Consider the following 15503-nt stretch of genomic DNA (forward strand, 5'->3'; position numbering starts at 1 on the left):
CTAAAAGTTCAGTCTCCTAGAAGTCAGGATCCTGACTTTAATCTTTGGCCCATATCCCTCAAGACTGTGAATTCCACCAGTGCGTGATCACTTCAGCCCAGGCTGCCACCGATCTTGGCCTCTCCAATTAGTTAATCTATGTTGGTAAGCAACAGGTCCAGTAACACTTCAACTCTGGTTGGGCTCTCTGTCACCTGGATTAGAAATTATCCTCAATGCTCTCCAAGAGTCTCCTGGACTGCTTACAGCTTGCTGTGCTGCTTTTCCAGCAGATGTCAGAGTGACTGAAGTCCCCCAGTTGGATCAGAGCCTGTGAGTGTGATGCTTCCTGCAGCTGAAGTAAGAACGCTTCATCAACAGGCTCCTCTTGACTGGGTGGTAGGTAGTAAACACAAACCATGTGGTTTCCTTTGTTGGCTTGGCCCCTGATTTTCACCACAAGCTCTTGACCTCTTCATCGCTGTTTTTGAAAGATAGCTCTGTGCAATCAGTCCATAGAGGACAAATCTCTCACGCCTCCTTCCTTGCCTGTCCCTCCTGAACAGTTTATAGCCATCAATTGCAGCGCTCCAGAACCAGCTGTGATTTGTCCCACGAGGTTTCAGTGATAGCGATTAGATCATAGCTTTCCAGCTGTGCAGTCGCTTCCAATTCATCCTGTTTGTTACCCATGCTATATGCATCGGTGTAGAGACATTTCAGTTGGGCTATCGACTGTGTCACCTTTTTAGAGGAAAAAGCCCTAATTCCTTTGAAGCATTTCACGGGTGTTTCCCTGTTGGTTCCTAATACATCAGCAGCCCCCGACTCTTCTTTGTTACTCAAAACTCCATCCCCTTCCCTCTAAGTCTAGTTGCTTCCACCTTTGAAGGTAAAAGTGTTCTTCAGGGTCCTCCAGAAGGACTGCAGCTATAGCACAACACTTGGCATTCCAGTCACCCTTTCTTACAAGACTTCCGGTCTGCAGTTTCTCTCCACAGAGATTTTACACTGATACCTTATCCATGTGGACCAGATTTTCTGTAAAGTCTATTCAGTTGAGAGTCTATTCAATATTTCCTCAGCAGGAAGAGGCTGGGATTTCTGCAAACCCTTAGTCATTCCTTTCCTTATCAGTACGCTTAGGAAAAATGTAAAAGTATCCAGAACTCCTCTGGATACATCAGGGATCCACCTCATATTTCTATTCAAGGATCAACTCCTAAAAGGAATGTTTACTTTGATTGCTTATATTATTCAAGCAAACTAACTTACAAGGAACTGATAAGCTATACAGCTTCTGAAGGCAGCAACTTGGACAATGATTCATGGTGAAGAAAAATAAAAAATAAAGTTGAAAGAAGATGGAAGCTTGTCCTTGAATATTGTTCTGTCATGCTAGTCAGAGAAACCTGGGATAGTTCTTCATGTTTGAGGCTTCACAAATTCTAGTCTCCCCTAAAAATGTATCAGAAAGGTGGCAGCCCTTTAGTATGAAAAATATTCTGTTTCCTAAGGGTTAAATCTTTCTTGGGAACAGGCAGTGTTTTCTTAAATTTTATGATTTGTTGCTTGTGCCCTTCTCTTTTTGTCTAATATTCTGTCTGCTTAGCAACTATGGAAGAATCTGATGTTCATTCTGCCTCCGAAGGTCTGTAGGGGCTTTTGGGTTTGAGGGGATTGTTTGTTTTCATTTTTGTAGCAGGGCTGCTCTTCAAATTCCTTATTAATGAACTTGCTTGTGACATCATGGACATACTCAGTAAGGTTTTGTCCCAGAGAATGAAAGTGTTATTTTTTGTATGACTAATGACTTTTGGGTGGTTTAGGCAAAGATTATGACGGTAGTAAGTTTGTCTGTCCTTATCACACTGTCCTTCTAGGCCAGTTGCCCTTTAAGTAGACATTGTCAAACAGTTCAGAAGTTCCTCAGATAGTTTACCTATGGACTTAAAAGAAAATTTATCCCAAGTGTTGGTATTTCAACTGTTTCAGTTTCTGAACTTCTAAAACCTGTGGTTATTTTTTTCTTCCAGAATGGTACTCAAAAGAACATTTTCTGGCCCATTCTAAAGTTTAAGAAAACTGTTCTCTCTGTTATCTCAGGGGACTAGATTCTCCAGCTTCCTGCTTCCAACTCCAGACTCTCAAGTAGTCCTTTCTAGTCTTCCTTGCCTTCTCATTCAAAGCCAATTACTTCTTTCAGATAAAATACTTTTTCCAGAGGAGTTTGGAAGTACTCTATTAATTATTGTATTAGACTAGTTTAAGCTCAAATTCACTTCCATGGCATTTCTAGATGACTTTTGCACAGAACATATAAATGATATTTTTTTTCTTTTAATGTTGGAATTACTTGGGATGTGATCAAGCACTCTTCTCAAGCCTTCTCTCATTTCTCTGGACCTTCTACTTGTTTCAAACATTTCTCCTCTGTTAATTCTGCTACAAGCATTCAGTGTTTCTTCCTTCTCCTCTTTCATATCTAGTTTAGGCTACTAAATGTTTGTCTCTTGTATAAAAGCATTTTTTCCCAGATTGAGAAACCAATACCAATGGTGTTGTTTCGTAGGGGGGTTCATGGGTCCAAATTTCCAAGTGAGCTGAAACGGAAAGTTAGTGTTTCTTTGTGTGCAAACTAAACTGCTGCTGTGAAACAACTGGTCATTTGGGGTTGTCTGTGGTGTCAGACTACTAATTCTTCTATCCAACTGTAAATTTAATTTAAGGGAGAGAGACCTGTTCCAAATTTTAGTTTCATCTTCGTTTGAATTGGAATTTCTTCATGGCTTTATTTAAGAAGACTCTAACTAGAGGTTGTGCAAGACTCCATCTGTAGGGAGAGTGTGCAGGTGGCATGTTGGGAATGGGAGGGGAGAAAATAAGAGAAGCTGCCGATTAGTAATTTCCTTTACTGCTTGTTTATACAGCAGAAGAAATCCCATTAGCCTAGATAGTGAAATACCTCATTGTAAGAAGAAAGTATTTTCAAGAGGGCAGTGTTCATGTGCAGAAATAATTTTTTTCTGTAGATGCAGTAATGCACTTTTCTAAGATACATAGCATTTGACTTTTTCTTTGTTTTTGACAGGAAAAAGTGGCCCTGAGTGCAAGCACTGTAGGGCTGATCCAGATAAGGAGTGCCGTTTTTGTTCATGTTATTTGTGTGGTGGAAAACAGGATGCTCACATGCAACTCCTGTGTGATGAATGTAATATGGCTTACCATATATACTGCCTGAACCCTCCCTTAAGCAAGATACCAGAAGATGAGGACTGGTAAATATACAAGGATGATTTACTTATCTATATTGCCATTCTATACATGGTACCTTTTTGTTACTTGCACCTCGTGAAAGACAACACTGAAGAATTTTTTTAGCTCTGCTGTGGTTTTCGTCCATCTGCTTAATATAAGCCTTATGTTTTCTGTCAAGGTAATTCTTTTAAATCATTCACAAAGGATTAGTAGTAAGCTTTAATAACCATTATGGAGTTTCAAAACTAGTATGTTCATTTTATTCATTATGACCATTCTGATCTTCTGTGACATTATCTGATCTGATTTTGTTTATCAACAGTGGTTGTTCCCTAGCCTCTTAATTTTGTTACAGCTTCACTGCTTGAACAATTCTGTTATGCTCACCCTTCTCTTTCCCTTCATCCTCTGTCCCTGTTACTGCCTCTGTGCCCTTCTTGTGTCTTCTTGTTGCCTCTACTCCATTAATCTCTCCTGCTCTGGGAGGACCACCACCTTGCTACTCTTCATTTCTACTGTTCCTGGTTCTGCCTGGCATTGTTAAATCAAGATAATTGTATTTTGAAGTGAATCTGCATGGACCCATTAGCAGCCCTTTAAGTTATCTTGGGCTCTGTACCATTTTTTTGTCTTTATTAGCAATCTACAATTTACACTGTTTGTATTTATCACTTGCCTGTGATCACATGAGATGCTAATCCTTTATAAATGAGTAATAAATAGAACTTTATTCTAATAAAGTTTTCCATTACATAGACATCAATAAATGTCTAAGATGTCTATGCATACATTTTATGGAATCTCTTTGGACCTTGTGATTAAATTTTATGTAAAAATCTGTGTAAGTGCTTTGAAAGTTTTAACATTCTCTGGAAATAAATAACTCAAACTCCTATACCATAGTGAATGCCATAGTAGGTTTGTTTATTGGTCAGTGCCTAATGGTCTGTGTGTTTTCTGGGGCATTGAATTTTTTCCGAACTCCTTCTGTGTTTGTGCCAATGTGTGATTTAGCGATTGAGACCATTAACATGGATAGGTGTTTCTCAGTGTGTACACTTGGCCACAGGGATACTGTTGTTGGAAGTTGATAATCTTCCCATGAAATTTCTGCACTGGGAAGAGTTGTATTGACTGTTTTTGGAGGAACTGCTGGCTTGAAACAATATCTAAAAAATATTTTCGGTACCTACTAGAAATATGTATAGGTTACTGGAACTAAAAATAGCATTTATTTGAATATTGTCTATGTGCCTTCCACTTCTTGCATATGCAAAATGATTACAGTGTTTATTCAGCAGTGTTTATTACACAGCATGTTAGTCTGAACTATCCCCAAGTTTTCTCCTGTCAAGGTAGACAGGTCTTCTGTGCATGACATCTTCTTGCTTCCTGCTACTTGTCAACATAAGTGAGTTCATGTCACATGTTGGAAACCATTCTCAACACACAAGTGGTTTATTACTGACTGCGGTCCTTAAGCAGTATTCTTACCTGATTGCAGTTGACCTTTGGATATAGTAGCTGAGAAGTTCTTTTTTGACTTCTTTCAGAATATTCAGTGAGACCATCTGTCTGGAAGTATACATCTGTTTGGTCCGTCCATTCTTCAGTTTCCCCTTACTCTCAGAACCAGCTCCAATCCAGTACTCCAGCAACAGTAAAGTCCATTTATTTTCCAGTACTAGTCACAGGCAAGTGTCTGATAAAGAAAATATATATGCATCAAGTCAGTGACCCCTTCCCACAAAACCCCCAAATTCTTTGTTCTACCCTGAAAACAATTTATTCTCTCTAGTTTCTTCTACACCCTCAAATACACAGAAGGTTTGATAGGCATGTCAGGATACTGATACTGAAATCTCACCAGCCATCAGTGTCTCTTTGGTTTAGCTAGTGTGCTAAGATTATCTTGGGCTGCTGGCTGCTTCAGATGATTTTTCAGATTAGGTATTAGTGTTCTAGTCTTCACTGGCACCCATTCTTTTTCAAAAGCTTCTTATGAAACATTCTTAGGAGTTATCCTACTTCTATTTCAGAGGGCTACAGAGAAAGTTTGAAGAATAGAAATCCTTTCAAAGTGTAGCCATTACTGCTTGGATCTCCCTATCCTCTTCCAATAATATCACTGTAACTGCACTGCATAGGTCCCCGGGACTGTTTTCCTCCATACAGAAGATTCAGTGCTCTGTAGACAACCGCACAAGAATTAAATTGACCAACAACATGGTCTTTAGAGGCCCTCAGGTCATATGTTAAATCACAGAATCGACTAGGTTGGAAGAGACCTCTGTCATTGAGGCCAACCTTTGACCTAACACCACTGTGTCAACTAGACCATGGCAATAAGTGCCACATCCAGTCTTTTCTTAAACACCTCCAAGGATGGTGACTCCACCACCTCCCTGGATAGCCCATTCCAATGCCTAATAACCCTTTCTGTGAAGAAATTTTTCCTAATGTCTAACCTGAACCTCCCCTGGCACAGCTTGAGGCTATGTCCTCTAGTCCTGTTGCTAGTTGCCTGGGAGAAGAGGCTGATCCCCACCCCGCTACAACCTCCTTTCAGGTAGTTTTAGAGAGCAGTAAGGTCTCCCCTGAGCCTTCTTTTCTCCAGGCTAAACAATCCCAGTTCCCTCAGCTGCTCCTCATAGGACATACCCTCTAGACCCTTCACCAGCTTTGTTGCCCTTCTCTGGACTGGCTCCAGCACTTCAACATCCTTCTTGAAGTGAGGGGCCCAGAACTGAACACAGTACTCGAGGTGTGGCATCACCAGTGCTGAGTACAGGGGGACAGTTACTTCCCTAGTCCTGCTGGCCACACTATTCCTGATACACGCCAGGATGCTGTTGGCCTTCTTGGCCACCTGGGCACACTGCTGGCTCAAGTTCAGCCAGCTGTCCACCAATACCCCCAGGTCCTTTTCCACCAGGCTGCTTTCCAACGACTCTTCTCCCAGCCTGTAGCGCTGTGTGGGGTGGTTGTGGCCAAAGTGTAGGGCCCGGCACTTGGCCTTGTTGAACTTCATGCCATTGGTGTCGGCCCGTCTATCTGACCTGTCCAGATCCCTCTGCAGAGCCTTTCTACCCTCAGGTAGATCAACACTCCCACCCAACTTGGTGTCGTCCACAAATTTACTGAGGGTGCACTCAATACCCTCATCCAGATCATCAGTAAAGACATTACAGAGGACTGGGCCGCATACTGAGCCCTGGGGGACACCACTAGTGACCGGACGGCAACTGGATGTGGTGCCATTCACCACCACTCTCTGGGCCTGGCCATCCAGCCAGTTCTTAACCCAGCGAAGAGTGCACCCATCCAAGTCGTGGGCTGCCTGCTTATCCAGGAGAATGCCGTGGGAGACAGTATCAAAGGTTTTGCTGAAGTCTGAGTGTACTACATCCACAGCCTTTCCCTCATCCACTAAGCGGGTCACCTGGTCATAAAAAGAGATCAGGTTGGTCAGGCAGGACCTGCCTTTGCTAAGCTCATGCTGACTAGGCCTGATCCCTTGGTCCTGTACGTGCTGTGTAATCGCACTCAAGATGATCTGTTCCATGACCTTGCCAGGCACCAAGTGCACTTTTAGACCCTTCCACTTAGATTTCTGGCCAAAAAATTACAAATTTCCACAAGTAGCAGAATGTAATTCATACAATTAAAATGTCTTGAAAGATGGCTGTCAAGCTTTTTAATCTGTTTTTGTTTGCTGTGTAACAATATGCATCTTAAGATTTATTCATGTAAGTAGATAGCTGCACCTGTGGATGAAGTCACTGGGTGAGAGAGGTGCTGTTGTGGAGCTGGCTTGTGACAGTTAATTTTGGGATATTTAGTGATGCCAGCCCTGTGGAGTCATAATTCTTTGTCGTATGTAGGAGTGTAGTTTCACTGGGCAAAGCAGTGTCTCCTATCAAAGAGGAGGTCTGTGTTCTCCCTTCTTCTTGCATAGAGTCATGGCTGTCTGATCCTTAACTTCTGTGTGTATGATTCTGCGTGATTCTTAAACTTTTTAAACAACTGTAATGTCATTGAAAGTGTTAGTGTTAGACAATTCCAGCATCTTGTACTAATTTTAATTTCTTTTTATCTACATAGCTTCATTGTCTTAGTGATTCAACACCTTTATTGACACAGTGAAATCTGTGCGGGCATTCATCGTTAATTCTTCTATTCATATCATACAAAAGTTAATTAATAAATCCAAAAGAGTAGTATTAATACTAGTGGTAGTTATCTAAACTAGTTTATCAATATTATAATAGATCAGGTTTCCTCCAGTAGCAGTGTACGGGCCAAACCCAGCCCATGAGAGCTGGAAACATGGACAATTGCTTTTTCATTGGCATTCCTGGAGTGGGATAAAAGTGTTATTAGAAGCAGCAAAAGGACCAATGTACTCCCTTTCTCTCTCTGCTGTAGTCACGGCATACCAGTATCTCCTGCTTTCCTACCAGGATGGCTTTGTGTTAGCTGGAATGAGTCTCAGTGCTATATTCCAAGTGGTTTCAGTGCTGGGGAGTGAGTGAGCGTGTGCATGCATGTGTGTGTGTGTGCACATGTGTCTACACACTACACTTTACACAAAACCTTGGCTCTATTTAACATTCAGCTGTCTGCAGTGAAATTTGTTGCACTAGAAGCAAAAAATAAGGGTAGAGTGGGCAGGACATAGAAACAAGCTGTGAGTACTGGTTAGCAGCGTACTCTAATCTCAGCTGTCTTCTTTACATGATCTAAATGAAAGTGGGCAGAATGAAGAGAGAATACAGGAGACATGGAGACCTATCACATATCATGTGAGAAAGAATAGTTAAATGTTTTGCCTCTAGCACTCTACCTTCAAAGATACTGAAATGCCCTTTTTTAAAAGTTGACAGTATTTGTTCATGTTGGGTTCATTTTTCAAGCCGTAGGCTTCAGCTGCTTAGGACGGGTATGTGTTTGCTAGCTTGAAATATTCATAAAGATAAACAATTTGACACTATTTTGGCTACAGAAATGTATTGCCATTATTATGAAGTAATTGAGAATTTACTAAAACCTTTTTTTAGGTATTGTCCTTCCTGCAAAAATGATTCTAATGAAGTTGTAAAGGCTGGAGAAAAGCTCAAACAGAGTAAAAAGAAAGCAAAGATGCCATCTGCCAGTACTGAAAGCCAGAGAGACTGGGGCAAGGTAGAGTGTATTTTAGAAATAGCTGTTACTCTGATTGTTCATGTATGTGCTACATCTATACTACTACTTATATATGCACTACACAAAATTCAGTACTGGGTTGCACAGATAAGAAGACAATCTTTAATCCTGCCTACTATCTACTGGCAGTTAAAGCAGTGGAAGGATTATTAAGGTGACTAGAGGTAAAAACAAAAAAAACCACAACTCCTGCCCCCGCCCCCCCAACCCATAAACACATATTACTTAATTAAATTTCCTTTTAACAATTGTTAACATATTTTAAAGTATGTGTTTGTTATAATGATCAGATTTCTTGATATATGCATTGAATTTGCAAAGAGTCTTCAATATTATAATACTAGTTCATTATGTCTGATGTATTTTTAGGGTATGGCCTGTGTTGGTCGCACTAAGGAATGCACTATTGTTCCATCAAATCACTATGGACCTATACCTGGTGTTCCTGTTGGGACAACCTGGAAATTCAGAGTTCAGGTATGTTATTTCAGTGTTAGCTATAGTTGAAGTAAGTAAGAATAATGATGAATGGGTTGAGCACTAAAATAAGTTCAGATTGACAATTGCTGTTTTCACCAGGACTAAATAAAGCAAATACATTATGATTCTAATACTGGAAGTGTTACCGATAGTAGTGAAGGTTGAAGTATACTGATTTTACAATACAACTTAAGAAATCTGTTGTCATTAGGATAACCAAATTTCACGTGTTAAAATTCCAAGTGGGGTACTTAGTGAATAGAGTCAAGTATTTTCTGAATTGTACTTCACATGAACTGATTATACTACTTAGGAGATGTATAGCATCATAGGATCATTTTGGTTGGAAAGGACCTTTAAGATCATCAGGTCCAACCGTTAACCTAACACTAACAAGCCCACCACTAAACCATGTCCCTAAGGATCACATTTACATGGCTTTTAAATACCTCCGGGGATGTTGACTCCACCACTTCCCTGGGCAGCCTGTAATAATGCTTGACAACCCTTTCGGTGAAGAAATTTTTCCTGATATCCAATCTAAACCTCCCCTGGTGCAACTTGACGCCATTTCCTCTTGTGCTGTCATTTGTTACTTGGGAGAAGACACCCACACCTACCTCACTACAACCTCCTTTCAGGTAGTTGTGGAGAGCGATAAGGTCTCCCCTGAGCTTCCTTTTCTCCAGACTAAACAACCCCTAAACAACCCTCCTTGATGTACACTGTAGATTTTGAAAACATTAGATGATATCACTGTAAATTGACTCCCTGTTGTTTTTTTTTTCATATGTAATGAATGTCCAAATCTTCTTTTAGGCTGATGAACAACTTAAATGAGCATAAGCCTGTACTGCTACTGAAATTAGCTGTCAATTCAGCTTTTGCTGTTTCTTGCACTGTCTCATTTTCTGTTGCAAATATTTCATAGGCTCTATGGTAAACTAGACTGGTAAATAAACTGGCAGAAAAATAATCCCATCTGTCATAGGAGGGGAGCTAATTTTCCCAGTCCATTTCATGTTTTGGTTATGTAAGCACGGTGCCAGTACTCAAGGGGGGCAGGAGAAAACAAAGCAGGAAGAAGGGGACAGCTTCATTTTGTGCCAGTACTGATTTTTTATGTTTTCAAGTGTCCATCAAACTGCAAACTTAGTTCCTTTTCCCCAGCCTTATCTCACCATACTGATTTTTGGTTTATCTTTGATTTTTTTAATTGTTGTTTTAAGTCAGGGAAATACATACTTCTTTATTTTCAAAGTCAGTTAGTTTTTTTGTCTCTTGCATGTGTAAAGGATTATAATTGAATATTTTCCATCATATTTGGAAGAATAGAAACAGGTTTTTTAAAACTGCTTGGGGAGGGACATACCAAGAATCAAAAGCTACTTCTGATTTGTTTTCTGAACTTTTCATCACCTGCTTTCTTCTGAGAAGAAAACAGATGTTTTCTTATTCAATTGGTAGAAGAGAACACTTTGCAGACAATTTTCCTCTGATGGTGGTGTCTTCTAGTACTGTGTGAAGAATTCTGGATTTGGAAGGCCATGCCAGTTTTAAGGCTGATATGGTTAACAGCAGACATTTTCCCCTTAGCAACAGTTTTCAGTTTCTCTCCTTGGTAGAAATCACAGTGAAGCAGTTGAAACCTAGACTAGTTCTTTTGATTCTTTCTCACCTTGAAGTCCATCGTCAGCGCTACCATCAATACAAGCCTTCGATGGAGCAAATTACATTTGTAATGTAAAATTATGCTGCTCATCATACCAGCAATTTTATACAAAATGACTTGTTTAAGAGGAAAATTCAGTTCTGATTCTTTGGGTTATTTTGATGACCTCTCCTGTGTTTGAAAAACTTTTTTGTGAAGGGAATTAGTACAAATAGTTATCTTCATGTTGGCTTCCAGATTAAGTAAAGTCTCATAAGTAAGAGAAATTTCTAAAATCTCTCACTCAAAATCAAATTCTATTTTCACTGCTTCAACAATAATTGAAATTATTAGTTCACCTTTTTGTTAAGAATTACATTGGTAACACAAAAGCTAGTACTTTTCAGATCTTTCTAGTGCCAGTAGGGAAAAGGAACAGAATGAGAGCACTGCTTTTGTCAGAAAATTAAGCAGAGAATGCTAATTTATATATATATATATAAAAAAGTGTCTGGACTAGACATCACAAGGCAATTACAATTTCTATATAATTATTTGATTTTGGGTACAAAATTAAATTTGGGACTTTTTTTTTAACGATTGAAATGTTTTCTACGTAGGAAGTTAAATTACACTTTTTTTTTCTCATATGACTAGTCTTTTGTATGAGAAATGAGTTTGTCTCAGCAAAAATACGAGAATTTAGAGACTGTACCTTCTTTATTTCTGATTTGCGTAGTTTTTTATGACACAAACTCTCTTTTCCCTAGAAGGAAATTGACTAAATATTGCTTCTGGAGAGAGCATCTGAAGAGCATCTTTGGCATGAATTGCTTACCAGAGTTCATCTTTGGGGTGAATCACCTACCAGAAACCTAAATTTAACTTATAAAACCTGGAAATGAAAGAAGGGAGGGAGGAATGAATGAAAGGATATTTGATACATCAGGAAAGAGGAGCGCAATAGTGGGGCGTTTTTACTCAGCAAACTCATGAATGGTCTGGAAAAATTGGCAAATAGCTGATAAAGTTAGGTGAGAGTGCTAAGTTGTGGATGGTAAACATGAGTTGGGGAACAGTTCTAACTATATAATTTGTAATGGGCTTTCAGCTACTTATTTTTCTTGTTCTTTAGGAAAGAGATTTTCTAATAGCTAATTTTGAAAATATGTCACCTTAATACCCAATAGTGATCAAAAAAATAAATCGTGTTAAATTATTGTGAAAGGAGGAGTCAGGAAAATAAAATATATTATTATGAACAACAGTCAGGATGGTTAAATGAACGGAATGATTTTTATTCAACTGGAAAGACTTTTTATTCTGGAAGAATGTTGAAAACGTGGTGTAGCATAGACAGCTACAAAATTACACACAGTATGAAAAACGTGATTAGGGACCAGTATACATACTTTTGTAATGCAAAAGGGGTAATCGAAAAAAAAGGTCAGCTGAAGTAGTACTAGTTCATATGACAAGCACTACTGCTGTGAACTCTTTTATCTCTTGGGTAGTATGAATCCAAAAGTTTTAAGTAATTTAGGAAGTCTGAGCAACAGACAGCTGGATGCTGAAAAATTGTGCAAGGAAGTATTTGTGTCCTTGCATAGTTTTAATACTATGCACAGCTCTTTTCTGTTGTTAGAGACAGCATTTTTGGCCAGCTGGACCTTTGATCTGATGCATTGTATTATGAAAATACAAGACTATAGCAGAAGAATGCAAACTTTCATGGAAGTTGCTTTAAAGTGTAGGATGGGAAAAGGAGTTCAGGAGTGGGAGAGGCGGAATGAGAGCAACAGGCAAAGTCAAGGTCTGAAGGAAGATATGAAGGTAGGAAGAAGGATACTAATTGGTTTTCTGCTGGGAACCTTCATTCTATCAATAGTATTTTTGGCATCGTGTACTGAGAAGATATGTAACGTAATTTAATATGTAGCCTCTTTTTTATTCATAAGATTTTGGGTTTTTTTTCAAATATACTTTGGTAGTTTGAAACAATTATTAAACAAATTTTTGTGGGAGAGATGTACCAGCAGACTTTAATGATGTTGCCAGTTTATGGTACAGCTGCAGCTCTCAGGTGGTCTGGTTGCAGCTTAGTTGCACATTCATTAACAGAGAGTTATCCTGGTTGGAGAACTAGCTTATAATCCATATGTTGTTGCAATGGCTTCTTCTGTTTCCTTAGGCAGTGTAATAATATTCCTCGATGTTGGTCAAATTTACAGTGTGTTACCTTAATTGTACCTGACATAATGATCTTTACACGGGTCACTGTGATCCTCCTTAGTTAAAAATTGTAAAATGTTACCAAACTGGGAGATCTCCATCTGCTTTGGATTGTTCTAAATGACTGTGCATGTGGAGTATACCAGTGAATACAGTCTTAAATACTGCTTATGTAAAGAATTGTGGAGATTTTTCCCAAAGAAGAAAGTGTACGTTTACATCTTCTAGTGTCACCACTGTTCTACATTGTCCTTCCATTTTTTGGGTGTCCTTACTTTTGGCTTTTCTTCTTAAAAACAAGTGGAATTCTCACCTTTAATGGCAGTCTTACATTAACTATTTAGACAGACACCCCTGTACAATATTTTAAGCAGAAAGTTGATTGTTAAAAGTGATTGTAGATGACTGGTTGTATGAAAAAATGCTAGAAACTGGCTTTTTTCTGTTGCCAGGTGAGCGAAGCAGGTGTTCACAGACCACATGTAGGTGGAATTCATGGACGCAGTAATGATGGAGCTTATTCACTTGTATTAGCTGGAGGATTTGAAGATGAAGTGGTATGTCATTTATGCAAGCAGCAGTTTTGCTGTCTAATGTATCAATGTTTGTAAAGATAGAGTTATGTTTGTTGTTGATAGTAAAACTAATGCTTATGCAAGTATGATCATGAAACAACTACTACTGATAACAAATGGAATAGATTTTAGTATTTTGGGGAGTAATATGTAAGCAAATCTTAAAGAATGCTTATGTTCATACTTAAGGAAAATATGTCAATTACAGCTGGAGTTTACGTGGTTTAGGGTAGATAAATTTCAGTATACTTTCAGAGTCTGAATTTGGTATTATTTAAAATCTGATAGTGTAATTATATGCAAATAGTATGTGTTATGTTTGGCTTTGGTCATGATCTTTATTGCTTTCAAGACAGATAGATACCTCTTCCTTTGGATTTGTTGTGATTCTAAATACGTGATACATTTATTGTAATGAAGCAAGAATAAAAGGTACGTGTTACTTGATTCTGTGAAGTTCTGCAGGTTATTGACTCCTGCTGATGAGCACTTTCAGAACTTCTTAGGAAAGTCTCAGTATCTTGTATTATGATCCCCAAAGGCGCTGGAAAAAAATTCTGCTTTGATGCTAACTTCTGTGTAGAGCAACGAAAGCAATTATGCTGCTAAACAAAGCAGTAACTGCATCCGACTTCCATCTCATGATGTTGACCAACATTTATTTATGAATAGATTACTGTTTTCTGCAATTAAATAATGTTTACACAGGGTATATTCCTTCCTGCAGTTCTGCTCCATCAGGTGGAATTTTGAATCATGCATCAAGTGAAGGATAAAGCAGTAAGCAATCTGTTTTTTTAAAACATGCATAGCTGGTAATCACAAGGGAAAAGACACTGAAGAAAGAAATAAGCATCTGAAATAACATCAGATTGTAATGTATTCTTTGCCAACAGCACCTACCAGCTGCTGCTGCTGCTGCAGAGTATTGCCTCTGAAGGAGTCTGTGTCTCTTTTTGAACAAGTCACATGAGGAGGTACTTGGTGTTGGGATACATTACTATGTCCTTAGAGTCAACCCCAACCCAAACTCTAGCACCCTTAGCCAGTGTATCCTAAGAACATGGTTGCTCAGTAGTTGTACCTGCTATGCTGGGATGCTGCAGACTCCTTTTTTTTTTTCTTTTTGGTGGTGTTACTGATGTCCCCTTCTTTCTGCTGCTGTAATTATTCAATTCAAAATATTTAATAAACTTAATTGGATCCTTTTCATGCTTTTTCCAGTTCACCTAAGTGATGTTGTAATCACGTTTCTTTGTGGACACCTAAGTACTGTCATAATCTAGATGACATATATAATTTGGAAGAGGCACAGTTGGGGAGAAATATTGCAGAAGATACCCTAAAAATTCTTATGAATGTTAGCTTTTTTGCAATTCTCCAAACTAAGAATACAAGGGGGATTTTTTTTTTCTCCAGGTGCATTTTTTGAATCAGTTTTTCTTCAGTTCTTTTTTCATGTACCAGATTTTATTTCCCAATTTACTTCCATTTTCCCTGCTTTTTGGAATACGTTGAATAAAATATCCACAGAAAAACAAAATTCTGTACTTACAAGTATCCTAAGTACAGTATCTCATTCCACAAGTGAAAATTTTCAGTAAAAATTCAGATAAAATCCTCTGCTCACATCTAGTCACTTTATTGTATGACAGCAAGAAAAGAGAGGTGACTCTTACTTGAATTTCAGTGGTATGACATAGGTGCTTATGTCTAAGTTTTTACAAAATTGAGAAATAAATACATTTTGGAAGACTGTTTTACTGTCTGTTTATAAACTTTATGCACTATTTATGCATAGTGCTGATGTGCCATGTTAATGCTCTTCTTGTGGCTTTAAATTAACAGTTGATTATTAGGGTAAAATAATTGCAAAAATACATTGCAGGACATAGAATTCACTGTCTGGCTTTCAGATCATTCTATTTTTATGCTGTGCCTTTGGAAATGTACGATCCTGCAGACCCAGACTTATCCAGAACTTTGCTCAAGTTGGGATGTTCTGGATGTATGGGAGTGCTCAGTAATGACAAGTTCTGTCAGTACAGGATCTGCCCTCAAGATTGAGAAGGGGTACAGTCATAGTGTAGAAAATGAGCATTGGGTGAAATTGTTTTGCACAC

The 15503-nt window shown here is 38.7% G+C and overlaps 1 protein-coding gene across 2 annotated transcripts in view; it reads left to right on the forward strand.

Annotated features, from left to right (window-relative positions):
• The window catches only part of UHRF2 (ubiquitin like with PHD and ring finger domains 2), a 99379-nt gene that overhangs the window by 64214 nt on the left and 19662 nt on the right, over positions 1 to 15503 (forward strand). For both annotated transcript variants that reach the window (XM_068422638.1, XM_068422639.1), the window contains exons 6-9: positions 3071 to 3257; positions 8298 to 8421; positions 8812 to 8919; positions 13258 to 13362. In XM_068422638.1, coding sequence (XP_068278739.1) covers positions 3071 to 3257; positions 8298 to 8421; positions 8812 to 8919; positions 13258 to 13362 — 524 coding nt within the window. The remainder of the gene's footprint in view (positions 1 to 3070; positions 3258 to 8297; positions 8422 to 8811; positions 8920 to 13257; positions 13363 to 15503) is intronic.

The sequence above is a fragment of the Nyctibius grandis genome, chromosome Z, assembly GCF_013368605.1.
Source record: "Nyctibius grandis isolate bNycGra1 chromosome Z, bNycGra1.pri, whole genome shotgun sequence".
NCBI lineage: Eukaryota > Metazoa > Chordata > Aves > Nyctibiiformes > Nyctibiidae > Nyctibius > Nyctibius grandis.